At 43.8% G+C, this 23,665-nt stretch overlaps 1 protein-coding gene across 1 annotated transcript; it reads right to left on the minus strand.

The window, feature by feature from the left end:
* Positions 1-1,848: 1,848 nt before the first annotated feature.
* LOC120909748 (gastrula zinc finger protein XlCGF8.2DB-like) lies at positions 1,849-14,919 on the minus strand. Its single transcript, XM_040321474.1, has 2 exons — positions 14,885-14,919; positions 1,849-4,425 (listed from the first exon to the last, which is right to left on the minus strand). Exons 1-2 carry the CDS (start codon positions 14,916-14,918, stop codon positions 3,440-3,442), a joined length of 1,020 nt encoding a protein of 339 aa, XP_040177408.1. The 5' UTR covers position 14,919; the 3' UTR covers positions 1,849-3,439.
* Positions 14,920-23,665: the final 8,746 nt, after the last annotated feature.

The raw sequence follows: 23,665 nt of genomic DNA on the forward strand, positions 1-23,665 counted from the left end.
ACCTTTAAAAAAAAAAGTGATTTACGCAGCTCCATATATTTACCAAAAAAATGTAATCGGCAATTTTTACCCCAAAATATAATCAACATTTACCCCCTAGATTGCTGATCTTTCGGTAACCCTCTTGCTCAATTCTTCGCATGTTTCTTTTTTTTTTTTATAATTCCTTTATTTTCAATTCACATCTTCTATCTCTTCCTCTCTACTGTCATCTTCCCCCGACCTTCTATTGGATGCTCTGGTCACCATATACTTAGAAAGACCTCACTGAACCCCACCAGTCTGAATGTCCCGACTCCTAAGACCCATCTCCTTGATCTCGTTTTCCTCCAAACTCCTAGAACACGTAGTCTACAGCCGCCTGAGCCACCACCTCACTGATAACAACCTTCTCCGCCCCTTACCGTCTGGATTTCACCTGAAAAACCTCACAGAGGTTAATAATAATATTTTAAGCAAAGAAAACATCTAAAAGATGGATGGAGTGAAAATCTAAAGTATGTCTGTTACTGTTGGCAAGGCGGTAAGTCTCAAGGTGCAGCTACAGGGCAAAGGACCAGTAGGGAAGCCAGGAAGGCCTGAAATGTATCATCCCTACCTGAAGATAATTCAGTGTACGGAATCCATCATCCTTATCTAGAGAGGACTTTATTGGTGTACGGAATGTATCATCCTTATCTAGAGAGGACTTTATTGGTGTACGGAACGTATCATCCTTATCTAGAGAGGACTTTATTGGTGTACGGAACGTATCATCCTTATCTAGAGAGGACTTTATTGGTGTACGGAACGTATCATCCTTACCTAGAGAGGACTTTATTGGTGTACGGAACGTATCATCCTTATCTAGAGAGGACTTTATTGGTGTGCGGAACATATCACCCTTATCTAGAGAGGACTTTATTGGTGTACAGAACGTATCATCCTTATCTAGAGAGGACTTTATTGGTGTACGGAACGTATCATCCTTATCTAGAGAGGACTTTATTGGTGTACGGAACGTATCATCATTATCTACAGTTGTCTCCTACAGTGTATAGAACGTATCATCCTTATCTAGAGAGGACTTTATTAGTGTACGGAACGTATCATCCTTATCTAGAGAGGACTTTATTGGTGTACGGAACGTATCATCCTTATCTAGAGAGGACTTTATTGGTGTACGGAACGTATCATCCTTATCTAGAGAGGACTTTATTGGTGTACGGAACGTATCATCCTTATCTAGAGAGGACTTTATTGGTGTACGGAACGTATCATCATTATCTACAGTTGTCTCCTACAGTGTATAGAACGTATCATCCTTATCTAGAGAGGACTTTATTAGTGTACGGAACGTATCATCCTTATCTAGAGAGGACTTTATTGGTGTACGGAACGTATCATCCTTATCTAGAGAGGACTTTATTGGTGTACGGAACGTATCATCCTTATCTAGAGAGGACTTTATTGGTGTACGGAACGTATCATCCTTATCTAGAGAGGACTTTATTGGTGTACGGAACGTATCATCCTTATCTAGAGAGGACTTTATTGGTGTACGGAACGTATCATCCTTATCTAGAGAGGACTTTATTGGTGTACGGAACGTATCATCCTTATCTAGAGAGGATTTTATTGGTGTACGGTACGTATCATCCTTATCTAGAGAGGACTCCTCACACACCTCTACCTCCTATCCTGGCCATGGGACAGGGTAGGAAGAAACCACTGAGAGGAGAGGACCCCGAGGCATCGTTTAAATGGGACACCGGGAATACATTGGTGGGTCCAAAACCTGGGCTAACACAAGTCACCAGGAATGTGTTTCAGGAAAGCAGCAAATAAAAGTACACAAAGTACACCAGCCTGAGAACCATTATACAAGTATTTTTTATACATAAATTGTATTTAGCATTCTTGTTCTCACCCCATAAAGAGGCCCTGTATTGTTACAGATAAAACAAGCAGTGTAATTACTGGGCATTAAGGAGGCTATTTAGTCTTTAAACATTGTTTTTCTAAACTACCCTAAACTTTTAATTCATTCAGGATGGGAGTCCACTTGGGTGGCTTCTTAGGTAGAAACATGGTGGATGGAATTCACTTGGGTGGCTTCTTAGGTAGAAACATGGTAGACAGAGATCTCTTGGGTGGCTTCTTAGTGGAAGTGGAAACATGGTAGAAGTAATTCACTTGGGTGGCTTCTTAGGTAGAAACATGGTAGACAGAGTTCTCTTTGGTGGCTTCTTAGATGGAAACATGGTAGAGGGAGTTCACCCTGGTGGAGTCCTAGGTGGAAACATGGTAGAGGGATTTTGTTCGGGCGGCTTCTTAGATGGAAACATGGTAGAAAGAGTTCACTCGGGCGGCTTCTTAGATGGAAACATGGTAGAGGTAGTTCACTCGGGTGGGCTTCCTAGGTGGAAACATGGTAGAAGAATTCACTTGGGTGGCTTCTTAGGTAGAAACATGGTAGACAGAGTTCTCATTGGTGGCTTCTTAGATGGAAACATGGTAGAGGGAGTTCACCCTGGTGGAGTCCTAGGTGGAAACATGGTAGAGGGATTTTGTTCGGGCGGCTTCTTAGATGGAAACATGGTAGAAGGAGTTCACTCGGGCGGCTACTTAGATGGAAACATGGTAGAGGTAGTTCACTCGGGTGGCTTCTTAGATGGAAACATGGTAGAGGGAGTTCACTCGGGTGGCTTCTTAGATGGAAACATGGTAGAAGGAGTTCACTCGGGCGGCTTCTTAGATGGAAACATGGTAGAGGTAGTTCACTCGGGTGGCTTCCTAGGTGGAAACATGGTAGAAGAATTCACTTGGGTGGCTTCTTAGGTAGAAACATGGTAGACAGAGTTCTCATTGGTGGCGTCTTAGATGGAAACATGGTAGAGGGAGTTCACCCTGGTGGAGTCCTAGGTGGAAACATGGTAGAGGGATTTTGCTCGGGTGGCTTCCTAGGTGGAAACATGGTAGAGGGAGCACATGCGAGTGCTTTCGTCTTATACTGCTCCCAGTCTGAATAAAGATATCAGAAATTCCAACCGCTAACAACCACAAAACAAGACAATACTCGTTTGGTTGCTGAACATGGACTCTTTAAACAGAATATCTTCCTAAATGCTCGTAGCTCCCTCAAATTCCGGGGCCCATAGTCGGTAGGCAAGAGGCGAGCATTCCGTCCCCTCCAAAAGCCTCCGCCCCGGGTGAGTCTATCACAGGTGGAAACATGAGGGCGCTCACTTAGGTGGCTTCTTAGATGGAAATATGGTAGAGAGCACACTCAGGGGGCTTTTTAGGTGGAAACATGGTAGAGGAAGTTCACTCGGGGGGGCTTCTAACATGGGAGCATGAAAAAGTATGCTCACATACATGGCTTCTCAGGTGTACAAGGTCTCCTTTCTGTATAAAAACGATCGTCTCGTTTGTCAATGAAACATTTCCAGCACTCTGGTCAGGAAAGGGAATGCTCGTCTGTGTGTCTTTTCCGGTGTGCATTAAGGTTTCTTCTACTTTTGAAACACTTCCCACACTCTGGACATGGAAAAGGACGCTCCTTAGTGTGACTGCTCCAGTGTTTAACAAGATCACTTTTTCGTATGAAACCCTTCCCGCACTGTGAACAAGGAAACGGCCGCTCCCCTGTGTGGGTTCTTAGGTGTTCAAGAAGATGCGTATTCTGTAGAAAAGATTTCCCGCACTCTGAACAGCTGTAAGGTCGCTCACCCGTGTGAATTCTCAGGTGTCTATGAAGTTTTCCCTTCTGCGCAAAACTTTTCCCGCACTCTGAACATGAAAAAGGCCGCTCGCCCGTGTGAATTCTCTGGTGTATGCGAAGTTGTCCTTTCTCAGTGAAACCTTTCCCACACTCTGAACATGGAAAAGGGTATTGACCTGTGTGACTGCTCAGGTGTATTGAAAGTTCATTTTTATGACTGAAAGATTTCCCACACTCCGGACAGGAGAATGGCTTCTCACCAGTGTGAGTTCTCATGTGGCTATTTAATCGCTTTTTTAGCGGGAAACATTTTTCGCACTCTGGGCATGAAAAAGGCTTCTCACCGGTGTGAATTCTATTGTGTACGGTAAGACTCTCTCTATGGATGAAGCGCTTGCCGCAGTCTGAACAGGAATACGGCTTCTCCCCTGTGTGGGTTCTCATGTGTTTGGTGAGTGCCCCTTTCTGTATGAAACTTTTCCCACACTCTTTACATGTATGCAGCCTTTCCCATGTGTGGTTTTTCAGGTGTGTCTTGAGCCTTTCCGTGTGAGCTCTCATGTGTCTTTGCAGATGCTCTTTCTGCGCAAAGCTTTGACTGCACTCCGAGCAAAAATTAGGTCTTTCTTCTGGTGAAAGTTCTGTGACACCTTCATCATCTTCTTCATGTCCTGCAGATGAAATCTGGAGCCCCTCCGAAGAATTCCCAACATCACATCCATCTGTTAGAAAGAAACATTTTATCACCAACATATGAATTTTCATTGTTCAAGTTCTGTATGTTGGTCTAGAAGTCAACAGTGTAAAATAAATCTGAGGAATGGAGGATGACCTTTCATATGGTGTACAGTATCTCCTCCTCATTTGTTGGGAACATGACGTTATATTGGAGGAATGGAGGAGGACCTTTCATATGGTGTACAGTATCTCCTCCTCATTTGTTGGGAACATGACGTTATATTGGAGGAATGGAGGAATGGAGGAGGACCTTTCATATGGTGTACAGTATCTCCCCCTCATTTGTTGGGAACATGACGTTATATTGGAGGAATGGAGGAGGACCTTTCATATGGTGTACAGTATCTCCTCCTCATTTGTTGGGAACATGACGTTATATTGGGGGAATGGAGGAGGACCTTTCATATGGTGTACAGTATCTCCTCCTCATTTGTTGGGAACATGACGTTATATTGGAGGAATGGAGGAGGACCTTTCATATGGTGTACAGTATCTCCTCCTCATTTGTTGGGAACATGACGTTATATTGGAGGAATGGAGGAGGACCTTTCATATGGTGTACAGTATCTCCTCCTCATTTGTTGGGAACATGACGTTATATTGGAGGAATGGAGATGGACCTTTCATATGGTGTACAGTATCTCCTCCTCATTTGTTGGGAACATGACGTTATATTGGAGGAATGGAGGAGGACCTTTCATATGGTGTACAGTATCTCCTCCTCATTTGTTGGGAACATGACGTTATATTGAGGAATGGAGGAGGACCTTTCATATGGTGTACAGTATCTCCTCCTCATTTGTTGGGAACATGACGTTATATTGGAGGAATGGAGGAGGACCTTTCATATGGTGTACAGTATCTCCTCCTCATTTGTTGGGAACATGACGTTATATTGGAGGAATGGAGGAGGACCTTTCATATGGTGTACAGTATCTCCTCCTCATTTGTTGGGAACATGACGTTATATTGGAGGAATGGAGGAGGACCTTTCATATGGTGTACAGTATCTCCTCATTTGTTGGGAACATGACGTTATATTGGAGGAATGGAGGAGGACCTTTCATATGGTGTACAGTATCTCCTCCTCATTTGTTGGGAACATGACGTTATATTGGAGGAATGGAGGAGGACCTTTCATATGGTGTACAGTATCTCCTCCTCATTTGTTGGGAACATGACGTTATATTGAGGAATGGAGGAGGACCTTTCATATGATGTACAGTATCTCCTCCTCATTTGTTGGGAACATGACGTTATATTGAGGAATGGAGGAGGACCTTTCATATGGTGTACAGTATCTCCTCCTCATTTGTTGGGAACATGACGTTATATTGGAGGAATGGAGGAGGACCTTTCATATGGTGTACAGTATCTCCTCCTCATTTGTTGGGAACATGACGTTATATTGGAGGAATGGAGGAGGACCTTTCATATGATGTACAGTATATCCTCCTCATTTGTTGGGAACATGACGTTATATTGGGGGAACGGGGGAGGACCTTTCATATGGTGTACAGTATCTCCCCCTCATTTGTTGGGAACATGACGTTATATTGGGGGAATGGAGGAGGACCTTTCATATGGTGTACAGTATCTCCTCCTCATTTGTTGGGAACATGACGTTATATTGGAGGAATGGAGGAGGACCTTTCATATGATGTACAGTATCTCCTCCTCATTTGTTGGGAACATGACGTTATATTGGAGGAATGGAGGAGGACCTTTAATATGGTGTACAGTATCTCCTCCTCATTTGTTGGGAACATGACGTTATATTGGGGGAATGGAGATGGACCTTTCATATGGTGTACAGTATCTCCTCCTCATTTGTTGGGAACATGACGTTATATTGGAGGAATGGAGGAGGACCTTTCATATGGTGTACAGTATCTCCTCCTCATTTGTTGGGAACATGACGTTATATTGGAGGAATGGAGGAGGACCTTTCATATGGTGTACAGTATCTCCTCCTCATTTGTTGGGAACATGACGTTATATTGGAGGAATGGAGGAATGGAGGAGGACCTTTCATATGGTGTACAGTATCTCCCCCTCATTTGTTGGGAACATGACGTTATATTGGAGGAATGGAGGAGGACCTTTCATATGGTGTACAGTATCTCCTCCTCATTTGTTGGGAACATGACGTTATATTGGGGGAATGGAGGAGGACCTTTCATATGGTGTACAGTATCTCCTCCTCATTTGTTGGGAACATGACGTTATATTGGAGGAATGGAGGAGGACCTTTCATATGGTGTACAGTATCTCCTCCTCATTTGTTGGGAACATGACGTTATATTGGAGGAATGGAGGAGGACCTTTCATATGGTGTACAGTATCTCCTCCTCATTTGTTGGGAACATGACGTTATATTGGAGGAATGGAGATGGACCTTTCATATGGTGTACAGTATCTCCTCCTCATTTGTTGGGAACATGACGTTATATTGGGGTAATGGAGGAGGACCTTTCATATGGTGTACAGTATCTCCTCCTCATTTGTTGGGAACATGACGTTATATTGAGGAATGGAGGAGGACCTTTCATATGGTGTACAGTATCTCCTCCTCATTTGTTGGGAACATGACGTTATATTGGAGGAATGGAGGAGGACCTTTCATATGGTGTACAGTATCTCCTCCTCATTTGTTGGGAACATGACGTTATATTGGAGGAATGGAGGAGGACCTTTCATATGGTGTACAGTATCTCCTCCTCATTTGTTGGGAACATGACGTTATATTGGAGGAATGGAGGAGGACCTTTCATATGGTGTACAGTATCTCCTCCTCATTTGTTGGGAACATGACGTTATATTGGGGGAATGGAGGAGGACCTTTCATATGGTGTACAGTATCTCCTCCTCATTTGTTGGGAACATGACGTTATATTGGAGGAATGGAGGAGGACCTTTCATATGGTGTACAGTATCTCCTCCTCATTTGTTGGGAACATGACGTTATATTGGAGGAATGGAGGAGGACCTTTCATATGGTGTACAGTATCTCCTCCTCATTTGTTGGGAACATGACATTATATTGGAGGAATGGAGATGGACCTTTCATATGGTGTACAGTATCTCCTCCTCATTTGTTGGGAACATGACGTTATATTGGAGGAATGGAGGAGGACCTTTCATATGGTGTACAGTATCTCCTCCTCATTTGTTGGGAACATGACGTTATATTGAGGAATGGAGGAGGACCTTTCATATGGTGTACAGTATCTCCTCCTCATTTGTTGGGAACATGACGTTATATTGGAGGAATGGAGGAGGACCTTTCATATGGTGTACAGTATCTCCTCCTCATTTGTTGGGAACATGACGTTATATTGGAGGAATGGAGGAGGACCTTTCATATGGTGTACAGTATCTCCTCCTCATTTGTTGGGAACATGACGTTATATTGGAGGAATGGAGGAGGACCTTTCATATGGTGTACAGTATCTCCTCATTTGTTGGGAACATGACGTTATATTGGAGGAATGGAGGAGGACCTTTCATATGGTGTACAGTATCTCCTCCTCATTTGTTGGGAACATGACGTTATATTGGAGGAATGGAGGAGGACCTTTCATATGGTGTACAGTATCTCCCCCTCATTTGTTGGGAACATGATGTTATATTGGAGGAATGGAGATGGACCTTTCATATGGTGTACAGTATCTCCTCCTCATTTGTTGGGAACATGACGTTATATTGGAGGAATGGAGGAGGACCTTTCATATGGTGTACAGTATCTCCTCCTCATTTGTTGGGAACATGACGTTATATTGAGGAATGGAGGAGGACCTTTCATATGATGTACAGTATCTCCTCCTCATTTGTTGGGAACATGACGTTATATTGAGGAATGGAGGAGGACCTTTCATATGGTGTACAGTATCTCCTCCTCATTTGTTGGGAACATGACGTTATATTGGAGGAATGGAGGAGGACCTTTCATATGGTGTACAGTATCTCCTCCTCATTTGTTGGGAACATGACGTTATATTGGAGGAACGGAGGAGGACCTTTCATATGATGTACAGTATATCCTCCTCATTTGTTGGGAACATGACGTTATATTGGGGGAACGGGGGAGGACCTTTCATATGGTGTACAGTATCTCCCCCTCATTTGTTGGGAACATGACGTTATATTGGGGGAATGGAGGAGGACCTTTCATATGGTGTACAGTATCTCCTCCTCATTTGTTGGGAACATGACGTTATATTGGAGGAATGGAGGAGGACCTTTCATATGATGTACAGTATCTCCTCCTCATTTGTTGGGAACATGACGTTATATTGGAGGAATGGAGGAGGACCTTTAATATGGTGTACAGTATCTCCTCCTCATTTGTTGGGAACATGACGTTATATTGGGGGAATGGAGATGGACCTTTCATATGGTGTACAGTATCTCCTCCTCATTTGTTGGGAACATGACGTTATATTGGAGGAATGGAGGAGGACCTTTCATATGGTGTACAGTATCTCCTCCTCATTTGTTGGGAACATGACGTTATATTGGAGGAATGGAGGAGGACCTTTCATATGGTGTACAGTATCTCCTCCTCATTTGTTGGGAACATGACGTTATATTGGAGGAATGGAGGAGGACCTTTCATATGGTGTACAGTATCTCCCCCTCATTTGTTGGGAACATGACGTTATATTGGAGGAATGGAGGAGGACCTTTCATATGGTGTACAGTATCTCCTCCTCATTTGTTGGGAACATGACGTTATATTGGGGGAATGGAGGAGGACCTTTCATATGGTGTACAGTATCTCCTCCTCATTTGTTGGGAACATGACGTTATATTGGAGGAATGGAGGAGGACCTTTCATATGGTGTACAGTATCTCCTCCTCATTTGTTGGGAACATGACGTTATATTGGAGGAATGGAGGAGGACCTTTCATATGGTGTACAGTATCTCCTCCTCATTTGTTGGGAACATGACGTTATATTGGAGGAATGGAGATGGACCTTTCATATGGTGTACAGTATCTCCTCCTCATTTGTTGGGAACATGACGTTATATTGGAGGAATGGAGGAGGACCTTTCATATGGTGTACAGTATCTCCTCCTCATTTGTTGGGAACATGACGTTATATTGAGGAATGGAGGAGGACCTTTCATATGGTGTACAGTATCTCCTCCTCATTTGTTGGGAACATGACGTTATATTGGAGGAATGGAGGAGGACCTTTCATATGGTGTACAGTATCTCCTCCTCATTTGTTGGGAACATGACGTTATATTGGAGGAATGGAGGAGGACCTTTCATATGGTGTACAGTATCTCCTCCTCATTTGTTGGGAACATGACGTTATATTGGAGGAATGGAGGAGGACCTTTCATATGGTGTACAGTATCTCCTCCTCATTTGTTGGGAACATGACGTTATATTGGAGGAATGGAGGAGGACCTTTCATATGGTGTACAGTATCTCCTCCTCATTTGTTGGGAACATGACGTTATATTGGAGGAATGGAGGAGGACCTTTCATATGGTGTACAGTATCTCCCCCTCATTTGTTGGGAACATGACGTTATATTGGAGGAATGGAGGAGGACCTTTCATATGGTGTACAGTATCTCCTCCTCATTTGTTGGGAACATGACGTTATATTGAGGAATGGAGGAGGACCTTTCATATGGTGTACAGTATCTCCTCCTCATTTGTTGGGAACATGACGTTATATTGGAGGAATGGAGGAGGACCTTTCATATGGTGTACAGTATCTCCTCCTCATTTGTTGGGAACATGACGTTATATTGGAGGAATGGAGGAGGACCTTTCATATGGTGTACAGTATCTCCTCCTCATTTGTTGGGAACATGACGTTATATTGGAGGAATGGAGGAGGACCTTTCATATGGTGTACAGTATCTCCTCATTTGTTGGGAACATGACGTTATATTGGAGGAATGGAGGAGGACCTTTCATATGGTGTACAGTATCTCCTCCTCATTTGTTGGGAACATGACGTTATATTGGAGGAATGGAGGAGGACCTTTCATATGGTGTACAGTATCTCCCCCTCATTTGTTGGGAACATGATGTTATATTGGAGGAATGGAGATGGACCTTTCATATGGTGTACAGTATCTCCTCCTCATTTGTTGGGAACATGACGTTATATTGGAGGAATGGAGGAGGACCTTTCATATGGTGTACAGTATCTCCTCCTCATTTGTTGGGAACATGACGTTATATTGAGGAATGGAGGAGGACCTTTCATATGATGTACAGTATCTCCTCCTCATTTGTTGGGAACATGACGTTATATTGAGGAATGGAGGAGGACCTTTCATATGGTGTACAGTATCTCCTCCTCATTTGTTGGGAACATGACGTTATATTGGAGGAATGGAGGAGGACCTTTCATATGGTGTACAGTATCTCCTCCTCATTTGTTGGGAACATGACGTTATATTGGAGGAATGGAGGAGGACCTTTCATATGATGTACAGTATATCCTCCTCATTTGTTGGGAACATGACGTTATATTGGGGGAACGGGGGAGGACCTTTCATATGGTGTACAGTATCTCCCCCTCATTTGTTGGGAACATGACGTTATATTGGGGGAATGGAGGAGGACCTTTCATATGGTGTACAGTATCTCCTCCTCATTTGTTGGGAACATGACGTTATATTGGAGGAATGGAGGAGGACCTTTCATATGATGTACAGTATCTCCTCCTCATTTGTTGGGAACATGACGTTATATTGGAGGAATGGAGGAGGACCTTTAATATGGTGTACAGTATCTCCTCCTCATTTGTTGGGAACATGACGTTATATTGGAGGAATGGAGGAGGACCTTTCATATGGTGTACAGTATCTCCTCCTCATTTGTTGGGAACATGACGTTATATTGGAGGAATGGAGGAGGACCTTTCATATGGTGTACAGTATCTCCTCCTCATTTGTTGGGAACATGACGTTATATTGGAGGAATGGAGGAATGGAGGAGGACCTTTCATATGGTGTACAGTATCTCCCCCTCATTTGTTGGGAACATGACGTTATATTGGAGGAATGGAGGAGGACCTTTCATATGGTGTACAGTATCTCCTCCTCATTTGTTGGGAACATGACGTTATATTGGGGGAATGGAGGAGGACCTTTCATATGGTGTACAGTATCTCCTCCTCATTTGTTGGGAACATGACGTTATATTGGAGGAATGGAGGAGGACCTTTCATATGGTGTACAGTATCTCCTCCTCATTTGTTGGGAACATGACGTTATATTGGAGGAATGGAGGAGGACCTTTCATATGGTGTACAGTATCTCCTCCTCATTTGTTGGGAACATGACGTTATATTGGAGGAATGGAGATGGACCTTTCATATGGTGTACAGTATCTCCTCCTCATTTGTTGGGAACATGACGTTATATTGGAGGAATGGAGGAGGACCTTTCATATGGTGTACAGTATCTCCTCCTCATTTGTTGGGAACATGACGTTATATTGAGGAATGGAGGAGGACCTTTCATATGGTGTACAGTATCTCCTCCTCATTTGTTGGGAACATGACGTTATATTGGAGGAATGGAGGAGGACCTTTCATATGGTGTACAGTATCTCCTCCTCATTTGTTGGGAACATGACGTTATATTGGAGGAATGGAGGAGGACCTTTCATATGGTGTACAGTATCTCCTCCTCATTTGTTGGGAACATGACGTTATATTGGAGGAATGGAGGAGGACCTTTCATATGGTGTACAGTATCTCCTCCTCATTTGTTGGGAACATGACGTTATATTGGAGGAATGGAGGAGGACCTTTCATATGGTGTACAGTATCTCCTCCTCATTTGTTGGGAACATGACGTTATATTGGAGGAATGGAGGAGGACCTTTCATATGGTGTACAGTATCTCCCCCTCATTTGTTGGGAACATGATGTTATATTGGAGGAATGGAGATGGACCTTTCATATGGTGTACAGTATCTCCTCCTCATTTGTTGGGAACATGACGTTATATTGGAGGAATGGAGGAGGACCTTTCATATGGTGTACAGTATCTCCTCCTCATTTGTTGGGAACATGACGTTATATTGAGGAATGGAGGAGGACCTTTCATATGATGTACAGTATCTCCTCCTCATTTGTTGGGAACATGACGTTATATTGAGGAATGGAGGAGGACCTTTCATATGGTGTACAGTATCTCCTCCTCATTTGTTGGGAACATGACGTTATATTGGAGGAATGGAGGAGGACCTTTCATATGGTGTACAGTATCTCCTCCTCATTTGTTGGGAACATGACGTTATATTGGAGGAATGGAGGAGGACCTTTCATATGATGTACAGTATATCCTCCTCATTTGTTGGGAACATGACGTTATATTGGGGGAACGGGGGAGGACCTTTCATATGGTGTACAGTATCTCCCCCTCATTTGTTGGGAACATGACGTTATATTGGGGGAATGGAGGAGGACCTTTCATATGGTGTACAGTATCTCCTCCTCATTTGTTGGGAACATGACGTTATATTGGAGGAATGGAGGAGGACCTTTCATATGGTGTACAGTATCTCCTCCTCATTTGTTGGGAACATGACGTTATATTGGGGGAATGGAGATGGACCTTTCATATGGTGTACAGTATCTCCTCCTCATTTGTTGGGAACATGACGTTATATTGGAGGAATGGAGGAGGACCTTTCATATGGTGTACAGTATCTCCTCCTCATTTGTTGGGAACATGACGTTATATTGGAGGAATGGAGGAGGACCTTTCATATGGTGTACAGTATCTCCTCCTCATTTGTTGGGAACATGACGTTATATTGGAGGAATGGAGGAGGACCTTTCATATGATGTACAGTATCTCCTCCTCATTTGTTGGGAACATGACATTATATTGGGGGAATGGAGGAGGACCTTTCATATGGTGTACAGTATCTTCTCCTCATTTGTTGGGAACATGACGTTATATTGGAGGAATGGAGATGGACCTTTCATATGGTGTACAGTATCTCCTCCTCATTTGTTGGGAACATGACGTTATATTGAGGAATGGAGGAGGACCTTTCATATGGTGTACAGTATCTCCTCCTCATTTGTTGGGAACATGACATTATATTGGAGGAATGGAGGAGGACCTTTCATATGATGTACAGTATCTCCTCCTCATTTGTTGGGAACATGACGTTATATTGGGGGAATAGAGATGGACCTTTCATATGGTGTACAGTATCTCCTCCTCATTTGTTGGGAACATGACATTATATTGAGGAATGGAGGAGGACCTTTCATATGGTGTACAGTATCTCCTCCTCATTTGTTGGGAACATGACGTTATATTGGAGGAATGGAGGAGGACCTTTCATATGGTGTACAGTATCTCCTCCTCATTTGTTGGGAACATGACGTTATATTGGAGGAATGGAGGAGGGCCTTTCATATGGTGTACAGTATCTCCCCCTCATTTGTTGGGAACGTGACGTTATATTGGGGGAATGGAGGAGGACCTTTCATATGGTGTACAGTATCTCCTCCTCATTTGTTGGGAACATGACGTTATATTGGGGGAATGGAGAAGGACCTTTCATATGGTGTACAGTATCTCCTCCTCATTTGTTGGGAACATGACGTTATATTGGGGGAATGGAGAAGGACCTTTCATATGGTGTACAGTATCTCCTCCTCATTTGTTGGGAACATGACGTTATATTGGGGGAATGGAGAAGGACCTTTCATATGGTGTACAGTATCTCCTCCTCATTTGTTGGGAACATGACGTTATATTGGAGGAATGGAGAAGGACCTTTCATATGGTGTACAGTATCTCCTCCTCATTTGTTGGGAACATGACGTTATATTGGAGGAATGGGGATGGACCTTTCATATGGTGTACAGTATCTCCTCCTCATTTGTTGGGAACATGACGTTATATTGGGGGAATGGAGGAGGACCTTTCATATGGTGTACAGTATCTCCCCCTCATTTGTTGGGAACATGACGTTATATTGGAGGAATGGAGGAGGACCTTTCATATGGTGTACAGTATCTCCTCCTCATTTGTTGGGAACATGACGTTATATTGGAGGAATGGAGGAGGACCTTTCATATGGTGTACAGTATCTCCTCCTCATTTGTTGGGAACATGACGTTATATTGGAGGAATGGAGGAGGACCTTTCATATGGTGTACAGTATCTCCTCCTCATTTGTTGGGAACATGACGTTATATTGGAGGAATGGAGGAGGACCTTTCATATGAAAACTATTTTATCATTGCTGAGGTACTAAAAACGTTGAATCCAAATGGCCAGATTTTATTTAATCATTACCTGGATAGTTCTATTTCTTATATTTGATTCACTACAACTACTAAAAGAAAAATTTCCAGTCTAATTATTCTTCGTCCTGAAATGACTAAGATAAACAAGGAATGAAAGTGAAGTATAATTACTCCACTTACCCGGTGATGTGAGGGGCGGCTGATTCTCCATCATATCCTTGTGTCCTTCTAAATACTCCATCCCTCCATACTCCTCATCCTCCTCTTTATACTCTTCTTTAACAACAATATTATAATCCCCGAAATTTCCACTCTGAAAATAAAAAAACATTAATTGTTACAAATAAGCTTGTGTATAAATCATAACCACCAATAATTGTTCCTCATCTACCTGATGATGGTGGGGGATGGTGTGTTCTTCCTCCATCACCCCATCCTCATCATCCTCCTCTTTTATCTCTTCTTTAACCTCAACTTAGGATCTCTCAGGTTTCCACTCTGAATATAGAATAAAAATGACATCAATGGTAACAATGCAGATAATGTACAGATCCTAATGATACTATCAGTGAATGTTCCTCATCTACCTGATGATGGTGGGGGATGGTGTGACCTTCCTGTGTGGAATCCCGGGAATACAGAGGACGGGGACATCTCTCTGGTGGGTTCCTGGTATTAGGTGGCTCCATCATATCCTTGTGTTCTTCTGAAAACTCCTCCATCACTCCATACTCCTCATCCTCCTCTTTATACTCTTCTTTTACAACAATATTATCATCCCCGAGGTTTCCACTCTGAATATAGAATAAAACATTCATTATAATAAACATGTTTGTATATAAATCAGAACCACCAATAATTGTTCCTCATCTACCTGATGATGGTGGGGGATGGTGTGACCTGCCTGTGTGGAATCCCGGGAATACAGAGGACGGGGACATCTCTCTGGTGGGTTCCCATTACTGGATCCATCTGTAGGAAACACACACACTGACTGAATACATTGTTTCTATGTGTTTATCAGATGATGGGGGATCTAGGTGGAGCCTCCGTACTGCTCTCTCCTTTACAATAAAGTCTCCTCTTACCCGGTGATGTGAGGGGCGGCTGATTGTCCATCATGACGTCCTTGTAGAGATCCTTGTGTCCTTCTAAATACTCCCACTCCTCCATGGAGAAATAGACAGTGACATCCTGACACCTTATAGGAACCTGACACACACAATGATACAGTCACCATCCAGACACAGCCACATGGCCGAGAAAGGGTTAAAACCGCCCGCAATGCGCTGCTGCAGCAGTGCTTTGTCGGCGGTATAGCAGCGAGTAAAGCTTTGTCGGTCGTTAAAACAGAAACCTGGCTCCTAACTTTTTTAGCTGGCTCCTAGATGCCAAGCAAATTTGTCAAGCCCTGCGCTATGGAATACTGGCCGCCTCCAACCTTAAGCAGTCTCAACTCAAACTAGTCTCAGCTACCCCATCCCACCCAAGACAACAACCCGAGACAGATACAATCTGACCGAATGTCCAGGAATCACAAAGCTCAGCTTGAAAGGCAAGTCTAAAAGATGGTTGACATGTGATGCGGTGAATATATGAAGTGTTTTCTGCCATACGGTGGCTTCTTCCATGTACCAACAAACCCGTCGTAGGGCAGATTCGGACATATCGTTCCTGATGCTTCGTAATATCGGCTCCCGATGGCAGTAGGCCCATATAACAATGATAAACCCAGACGTAGTAAGTAGAGTATTTATTGATGGTCTACAAAATTTGATCTGATTTATTATGTAATACATATTGATACGTGTATGTATGGAGGTAGATATAAGATTTATATATTAATTAGAAGGCGTATACAATTCGTTTCATAACGAATCAAAATTCGGACGAATTTAGCAACTTTCGGAGGTTTGGAAGCATTTGAATTTCCGAACAAAGCAATTATGAATAAAACCGAATCCGAAATAAATTATATCGCAAATAGCGAATGCCTTCGGCATAATTCGTTGTTGCGTTAATGTGGCCTAATTCAACAGCAAGTCGACTTGTTGTGATCCCAACCCAAACACTCTCTGCTCTCTGCTCCCCCCTCACCGTGCTGAACTCCCTCTCAAAATGGTGTACAGGGGGCGGAGGCTATAGCCGCATGTCAAAAACGAAAGTAAAATATGAGATTTCGAGACGTTAGAAATAACCGCAATTTATTTAGAAAAGTACAAATCCATTCAAAGTCCTGTTAGGCAGCGCCATTGTGAGAGAGACACGGAAAATTACGAATCAACAAACCAAAAAAAAAAAGCTACGAATCAACGACAAACAATGTACTCTACCGAAAGTATGAATTATAAATCAACAAAAAAATAAGGCTTCCATTAACCACTTACCGACCGCCCACTGTAAATGTACGTCCTCTTTTTAAAGCTGGATATCTCGGTAACGGCAGCAGCTGTTGCCACAACCGAGGTATCCATCTTTACAGTGGGTGGCCGTGTAAACTATAACGGCGGTCTCCGCGGCGGATTCGCCGCGAGATCGCCGTTATTGGTGGCGGGAGAGGGCCCCCCCCTCCCGCCGCTCTTCCGTGCCCTCCGCCGCTTACCGGAGCCGTCGGTAGCGGCGGAGGAGATCGGATGCTGCCGCCTGGTGTGTGAGGACTTGAGTGAGGGCAAGATGGCCCCTCCCCCACCCATCCCCATAGCTTTGCTGGGCGGAAGTGATGTCAAAACGTCAGTCCCGCCCAGCCTCTTAAAGAGACAATTTTTTTGTTGTCATTTTTTTAAATGACAAATTTTCCTTTTTTATTTTTTTCTTGCATTTAAGTCTAAATATGAGATGTGACGTCTTTTTGACCCCAGATCTCATATTTAAGAGGACCTGTCATGCTTTTTTCTATTACAAGGGATGTTTACATTCCTTGTAATAGGAATAAAAGTGATCATTTTTTTTTTTTCCAGTGTAAAAAATAATAAAATCAATAAAAATAAATAAGAAAACAAAAACATTTTTTTTTTAAAGCGCCCCGTCCCGACGAGCTCGCGCGCAGAAGCGAACGCATACGCGAGTAGCGCCCGCATATGAAAACGGTATTCAAACCACACAAGTGAGGTATCGCCGCGATCGTTAGAGCGAGAGCAATAATTCTAGCCCTAGAGCTACTCTGTAGCTTAAAAAATGCAACCTATAGAATTTTTTCAACGTCGCCTATTGAGATTTTTAAGGGTAAAAGTTTGACGCCATGCCACGAGCGGGCGCAATTTTAAAGCGTGACATGTTGGGTATCATTTTACTCGGCGTAACATTATCTTTCACAATATATAAAAAATGTTATTGTTGTCTTATTTTTTAATTCAAAAAAGTGATTTTTTTCCAAAAAAAGTGCGCTTGTAAGACCGCTGCGCAAATACGGTGTGACAAAAAGTATTGCGATGACCGCCATTTTATTCTCTAGGGTGTTAGAAAAAAATATATACATTTTTTGGGGGTTTTAAGTAATTTTCTAGCAAAAAAAACTGTTTTAGTCTTGTAAATGCCGAATCTGAAAAACACCTTCGGTCTGGAAGTGGTTAATACGAATCATTCCGATTCAACAAAAAATGACGCTTGCGAAAATACGAATTAGTCCGAACACGAAAAATCCCGTTTAGCAAAATTACGAATCAACAGGATCGAAAAGAAAACGAAACTAAACTAATGTTTCCGTTGTGCACAAGTCTATTCATTTGTATGATTGCAGTGTGATTTTCTTATATTCTCATAATGTTACTTACTATAATATCTTGTTACGCAATTGACAGCGTGGTGCAAGGTTGGTCGGTCCTTCGCCGCGAGTTAGCGCAGAGGGCAGGGATCTGACACCCTCGTTTCTGACATATTTACCTCCACCCACCAACTTATGCCGATCGGAAATTCCGACAGCAAAAGGCCGATGTGAGCTTTTGGTCGGAAATTCCGACCGTGTGTAGGTTCCATCGGACTTTTGCTGTCGGAATTTCCGCCAGTAAAAGTTTGAGAGCAGGTTCTTAATTTTTCTGCTCGGAAAAAAATTTGACGCATTCTCGGAAGCATTGAACTTCATTTTCTCGGCTCGTCGTAGTGTTTTACGTCACCGCGTTCTTGACGGTCGAAAGTTCAGAGAACTTTTGTGTGACCGTGTGTATGCAAGCCAAGCTTGAGCGGAATTCCGATCGTGTGTACGCGGCATTACTCACCGCCCAGGAGATCGCCAATCACTTTAAAAATAAGATTGAGACAATTCGTCTTGAGATCTCCGCTCTACAGATATCTCCCTCCCTTTACACTCCTCGTCCTCCTGCACAATCAATACTTCCCTCTTTTAACCCAGCTACTACAGAGGGAGTCACTAAACTTATTTCTAATGCCCACCTAACCTCTTGCCCCCTGGACCCTGTTCCTTCTTATGTATTACGGTCACCATCTGACTCTATCCTACACTCTAACACATATCTTCAACCTCTCACTCTCTACTGGCATCTTCCCCAACCCTCTAAAACATGCGCTAGTGACTCCAATACCAAAAAAGGCCTCACTAGACCCCACCAATCTTAACAACCCAAGACCCATCTCTTTACTTCCTTTTGCCTCCAAACTCCTGAGCGACCACCTCGTTGAGAATAACCTTCTTGATCCCCTTCGGTCTTGATTTCGCCCACAGAAACTGCCCTCCTAAAATTTACAAACGACCTACTAACAGCCAAAACCAATGGTCATTATTCCGTACTCTAATCCTGCTAACACATGGTCGGAATTTCCGACAACAAATGTTTGATGGGAGCTTGTTGTCAGAAAATCCGATCGTATGTAGGCTCCACCGGACATTTTCTGTCGGAATTTCCGCCCAAAAAAATTTGAGAGCTGGTTCTCAAATTTTCCGACAACAAAGCTTGTTGTCGGAAATTCCGACCGTGTGTACAACGTTTCAACGCACAAAAATCCACGCATGCTCGGAATCAAGCAGAAGAGACGCACTGGCCATTGAAAATCATTGTTCTCGGGTCGTTGAACGTGTTGTACGTCACTGTGTTCTTGACGTTCGTAATTTTCGACAACATTTGTGTGACCGTGTGTATGCAAGACAAGTTTGAGCCAACATCCATCGGAAAAAAATCCACGGTTTTGTTGTCGGAATGTCCTATCGTGTGTACGTGGCATAACTCTTGGACCTTTCAGCTGCCTTGGATACCGTTTACCCTTCTCCTTAAAAAAACTAAATTTGCTTGGTCTCCATGGCTGCACTCTCCGTTGGTTCCAATCTTGCCTATCTCACTGCACCTTCATTATCACTTACAACTCCACTTCCTCCTCTCCAACTCTTCTTATTGTTGGGGGTCCTCCAAGGTTCTGTCCTTGGAACTCTGCTATTCTCGTCTACACATTCTCCCTGGGTCAGCTTATAGCCTTCTATGGCTTCCAATACCATTTATATGCCGATGACACCCAAATCTATCTCTCTGCCCCTCAACTCACCCCATCAATCTCCTCACGCATCACTGATTTACTAACAGACATATCAGCCTGAATGTCAAACCACTTCCTTAAAATTAATATATCTAAAACTGAGCTCTTAATATTTCCTCCCCGAAGGGCGTGGCCTGGAACGGCATGGGATAGGATGCTAGGAGGCTGAGCTCCACCGGACGAATGTCCTTGCTTAACATCCTGAGATTATACCCGTGACTAGTGACCCAGGATTACTCCTACATACCTCAGAAGCCCCAGGGACCATGTCGCCGCCGAAAAAGTCCACCGCAACCACCTCTAAGCTGGATCAATACCGCCGACAGGAGGACTCCCCCAGCAAAGATGGCGGTGCCACGAGGCCGGCAGAGACACCAGTCGGCGCGGACACGGCAAAGGTACTGCAGGCTATAACCACTAGCCAAGAGGCTATCACAGTATGCCAGACCACCCTCACAGCTCGGATAGAGGAGGTGAAAGTGGACATTTCCCTGGTGAGACAGGACATGCAGAAGATAAGAGAGCGAGTCACTGAGACAAAGGTTAGGCTGGGCACAGTGGAGGACTCCCTCCCCCCTCTACAACACCACAGAGGCCATGCAGCTGCAGATAAATCAGCTCTTGCAGAAGCAGGATGATTTGGAGAATAGAACCCGGAGGTGAAATCTCCGGTTCATAGCTCCTTGAGGGGGTGGAGGGGAAGGATCCCCCTGCATTTCTTGAGTCATTATTATGGGACACTTACGGCAACTCTGTGTATGGTGCATCCTTGGCGGAAACTTCCAGGCCTTCTCCTAAGGTACCAGCCTCTTGCATGGTCCTTACCAGGATAGGTCCTCCCCTGGTCTCCATCAAGTGGCTTCCTCCCACAGAACGGACAGCACAGGATCCCCTCTGCGGTACGGGCCCCAGTCAGGCAACTGGGCCCACCAGACGAAGCCGCAGCACCGGGCCAACGTGATCCCGGAGCTAGGATTCACAACACGCACCTCCAGCCAGGTGGCCTACGAGGCGCAAACGAACCCTGCACCAACGGCGTCTGTCCCTTAAGTACCCCTCCCCAGCATGCACAGCAGCGGGGAAACCACTCTCACTAATTTGTTGCTGAGGGGAACACTGGATGTATCATGACCTGAGTGCTGCCACATTTTTAGACAATCCCTGAAAACTCTTCTCTTTAAAGAAGCCTATCCTGCTTCTAACACTGTTTTACTTTCTCCATCAGCTCATCCCCCACAGCTATTACCTTTTGTATCATTTGACCCTCCCTTTTTAGATTGTAAGCTCTACTGAGCAGGGCCCTTGGTTTCCTATTGTACCAAATTGTAAAGTATTGTCTGCCTTCATTTTGTAAAGCGCTTGCGCAAATTGTTGGCGATATATAAAACCTGTATAATAATAGTAATTACCTCCTCGTCTGTCCCAGCAACGTCTCCTCACAACTTCCTCCCGACTCACCTCTCACCCGGAAAGTCTTATTTATACCTGACATCACTTCCGGTCTGTATCTGACATCACTTCCTGTCTGTAGGGATAATAGAGACTTCCTGTATGAGTTTCTCTCAATATAAGTGGGATTGCCACCTTGTGGAAATGATAGGGACTGCAGTCCTTGTTCTACATCTTATCAATCAGGATCACATTTCAGTTAACCCCTTGAGTGTTTGGAACTTTTTTCTCCCCTATATCCATGAGTCCCAGAACATTTTTCATTCTTATTATATTTTTTAAAAATCCTTTTTTATTGAGATTTTAAGAGAAATTGGGTTACTACATACTCCAAATGACGCAGCCCATGCAGGGGAGGTCACTTGTGACAGCTTATGATTGACAACAAAAAGACAAACAATGCAAAACACAACTTAGTGGTCCATAGCATAAATTGTTGAAGATATCAGAGCATCTCCCCAGTTTTGTGTAACCCTCCCCCCCCCGTTCCGGGAAGGTGAACTGGAGACAGGGAATACGGTTTAGGACTTATTATGTATCTGGTCGAGAGTATTAAGGCGGAATTCCAGGAATTCAGCAACTTGGGAAAAAGTTCAGGCACACTAGGAGTTACGTCCAATTAGGTGAATGTCACTTACTGTATCTCTATTACTTATATGTGAGAGGTTATTTTGTACGCCTGGAGGATACACTCCCGATATGGGAAGAGAGCAGCTATGCCCACCCTTCCTCCCCCCTGCCCATTCACAGAAGCCTTTGTATTTTGTGAATGAGTTCACATAATACAAAGGCTTCTGTGAATGGGCAGAAGAAGGGAAGTGGTGGGCATAGCAGTTCCAGTAACCCTGCTCTTGTAGGAACTGAGACCACAGTGAGCATCGTGGGAGTTTTAGAGGTTATTCTCCTGGAGCACAATACACCTGTCAAATGTGAATAATAGAGATAAGTCTATGAGGCAACAGGCACCTCATTAGAATTAACACATGGTATGCCTGCAAGAAGATGAATTCCTAGAATCCAGTTTAAAGGGGCTGGATCCATGGTCGTTGATGGCTCCTCTAGCCACTTCACCTATACATTGTCTCCTAAGAAGAAGAATAACAGTGGATAGATTTAGGGCAGATGTGCCCTTGTGCTCTTGCTGGGTTCCCTTCAGGCACACCTGCCCTTAATGGAGATTCTTAAAAAAAAAAACGAAAAAAAAAAAAGACCAGGCAAGTTCTGCCAAATGGACAGGATCATGTCCCGGTCTATATAGTTTAGTACATGGATCAGATCAGTCAGATCAGGACTCCTGTAATTGGAGGTGCCGAGGGAACACGATGCGCTTTCTCTACTACAAAAGGATGATGGAAGATCTGTCAGGTCCAGTATGGTAGTTGGGAAGATCTAAGTGAATTCAGCAGGTATGGAGCCTTCCTCCTTTTTTCAGTATGGTCAGTGGCAAAAGATTATTGCAGCGGAGCCTATGTTCAGTGTCGACTGATTTGTATTGCAGAGTTTTTACTTGAGGTTCAGTAGAACCAGTAGAGAGATGCAGCTTTCCACCTCAGTGAACCGCTTCCTGAATTTGTCTGGGGTCCATATTTCCATTGCATACGTTCCTGGAATAAGCTCTTTAGGCTACTGGGGGCTGTAGCAATCACCAGCTGGATACTGAAACGTATACAATATGGAGATGTTCACCAGTACACCAAGGATCATCAATTTCGCCCAAAGTTTTTTGTTTTTTTTTAAGAAAGATCACATCACAAAGCAGTGTAGTGAAACGTTTCGGAGCCACACTGGACTCCTTCGTCAGGCATGTGATGAATTTGTCGGGGTCCTTTCTAATAAAGCTGATATCAGTGGGGAGAGAGTCTATCTTCTCCGTTACTGTTTCATTGCAGGTAGTGATGGATGCTAGAATATCAGCACCAGATAGTCCGGCATTATCGTCTTCCTCTGTAGCCGTCTGCAGAGACATTCTCCAGCATTCAGCCTGTGTCTCCAAAACGGCTACCACTGGGTAAGCGTAGGAAGAAGCCACCAGAG

Source organism: Rana temporaria, chromosome 8, assembly GCF_905171775.1.
Source record: "Rana temporaria chromosome 8, aRanTem1.1, whole genome shotgun sequence".
Classification (NCBI taxonomy): Eukaryota; Metazoa; Chordata; class Amphibia; order Anura; family Ranidae; genus Rana; species Rana temporaria.

Coding starts and splice junctions, on each gene's coding strand:
- LOC120909748 (XM_040321474.1), bottom strand. CDS start 14,918: ATGATGGAGAATCAGCCGCCCCTCACATCACCGG. Junction 4,426..14,884: donor GCCGCCCCTCACATCACCGG/GTAAGTGGAGTA, acceptor TCTTTCTAACAG/ATGGATGTGATGTTGGGAAT.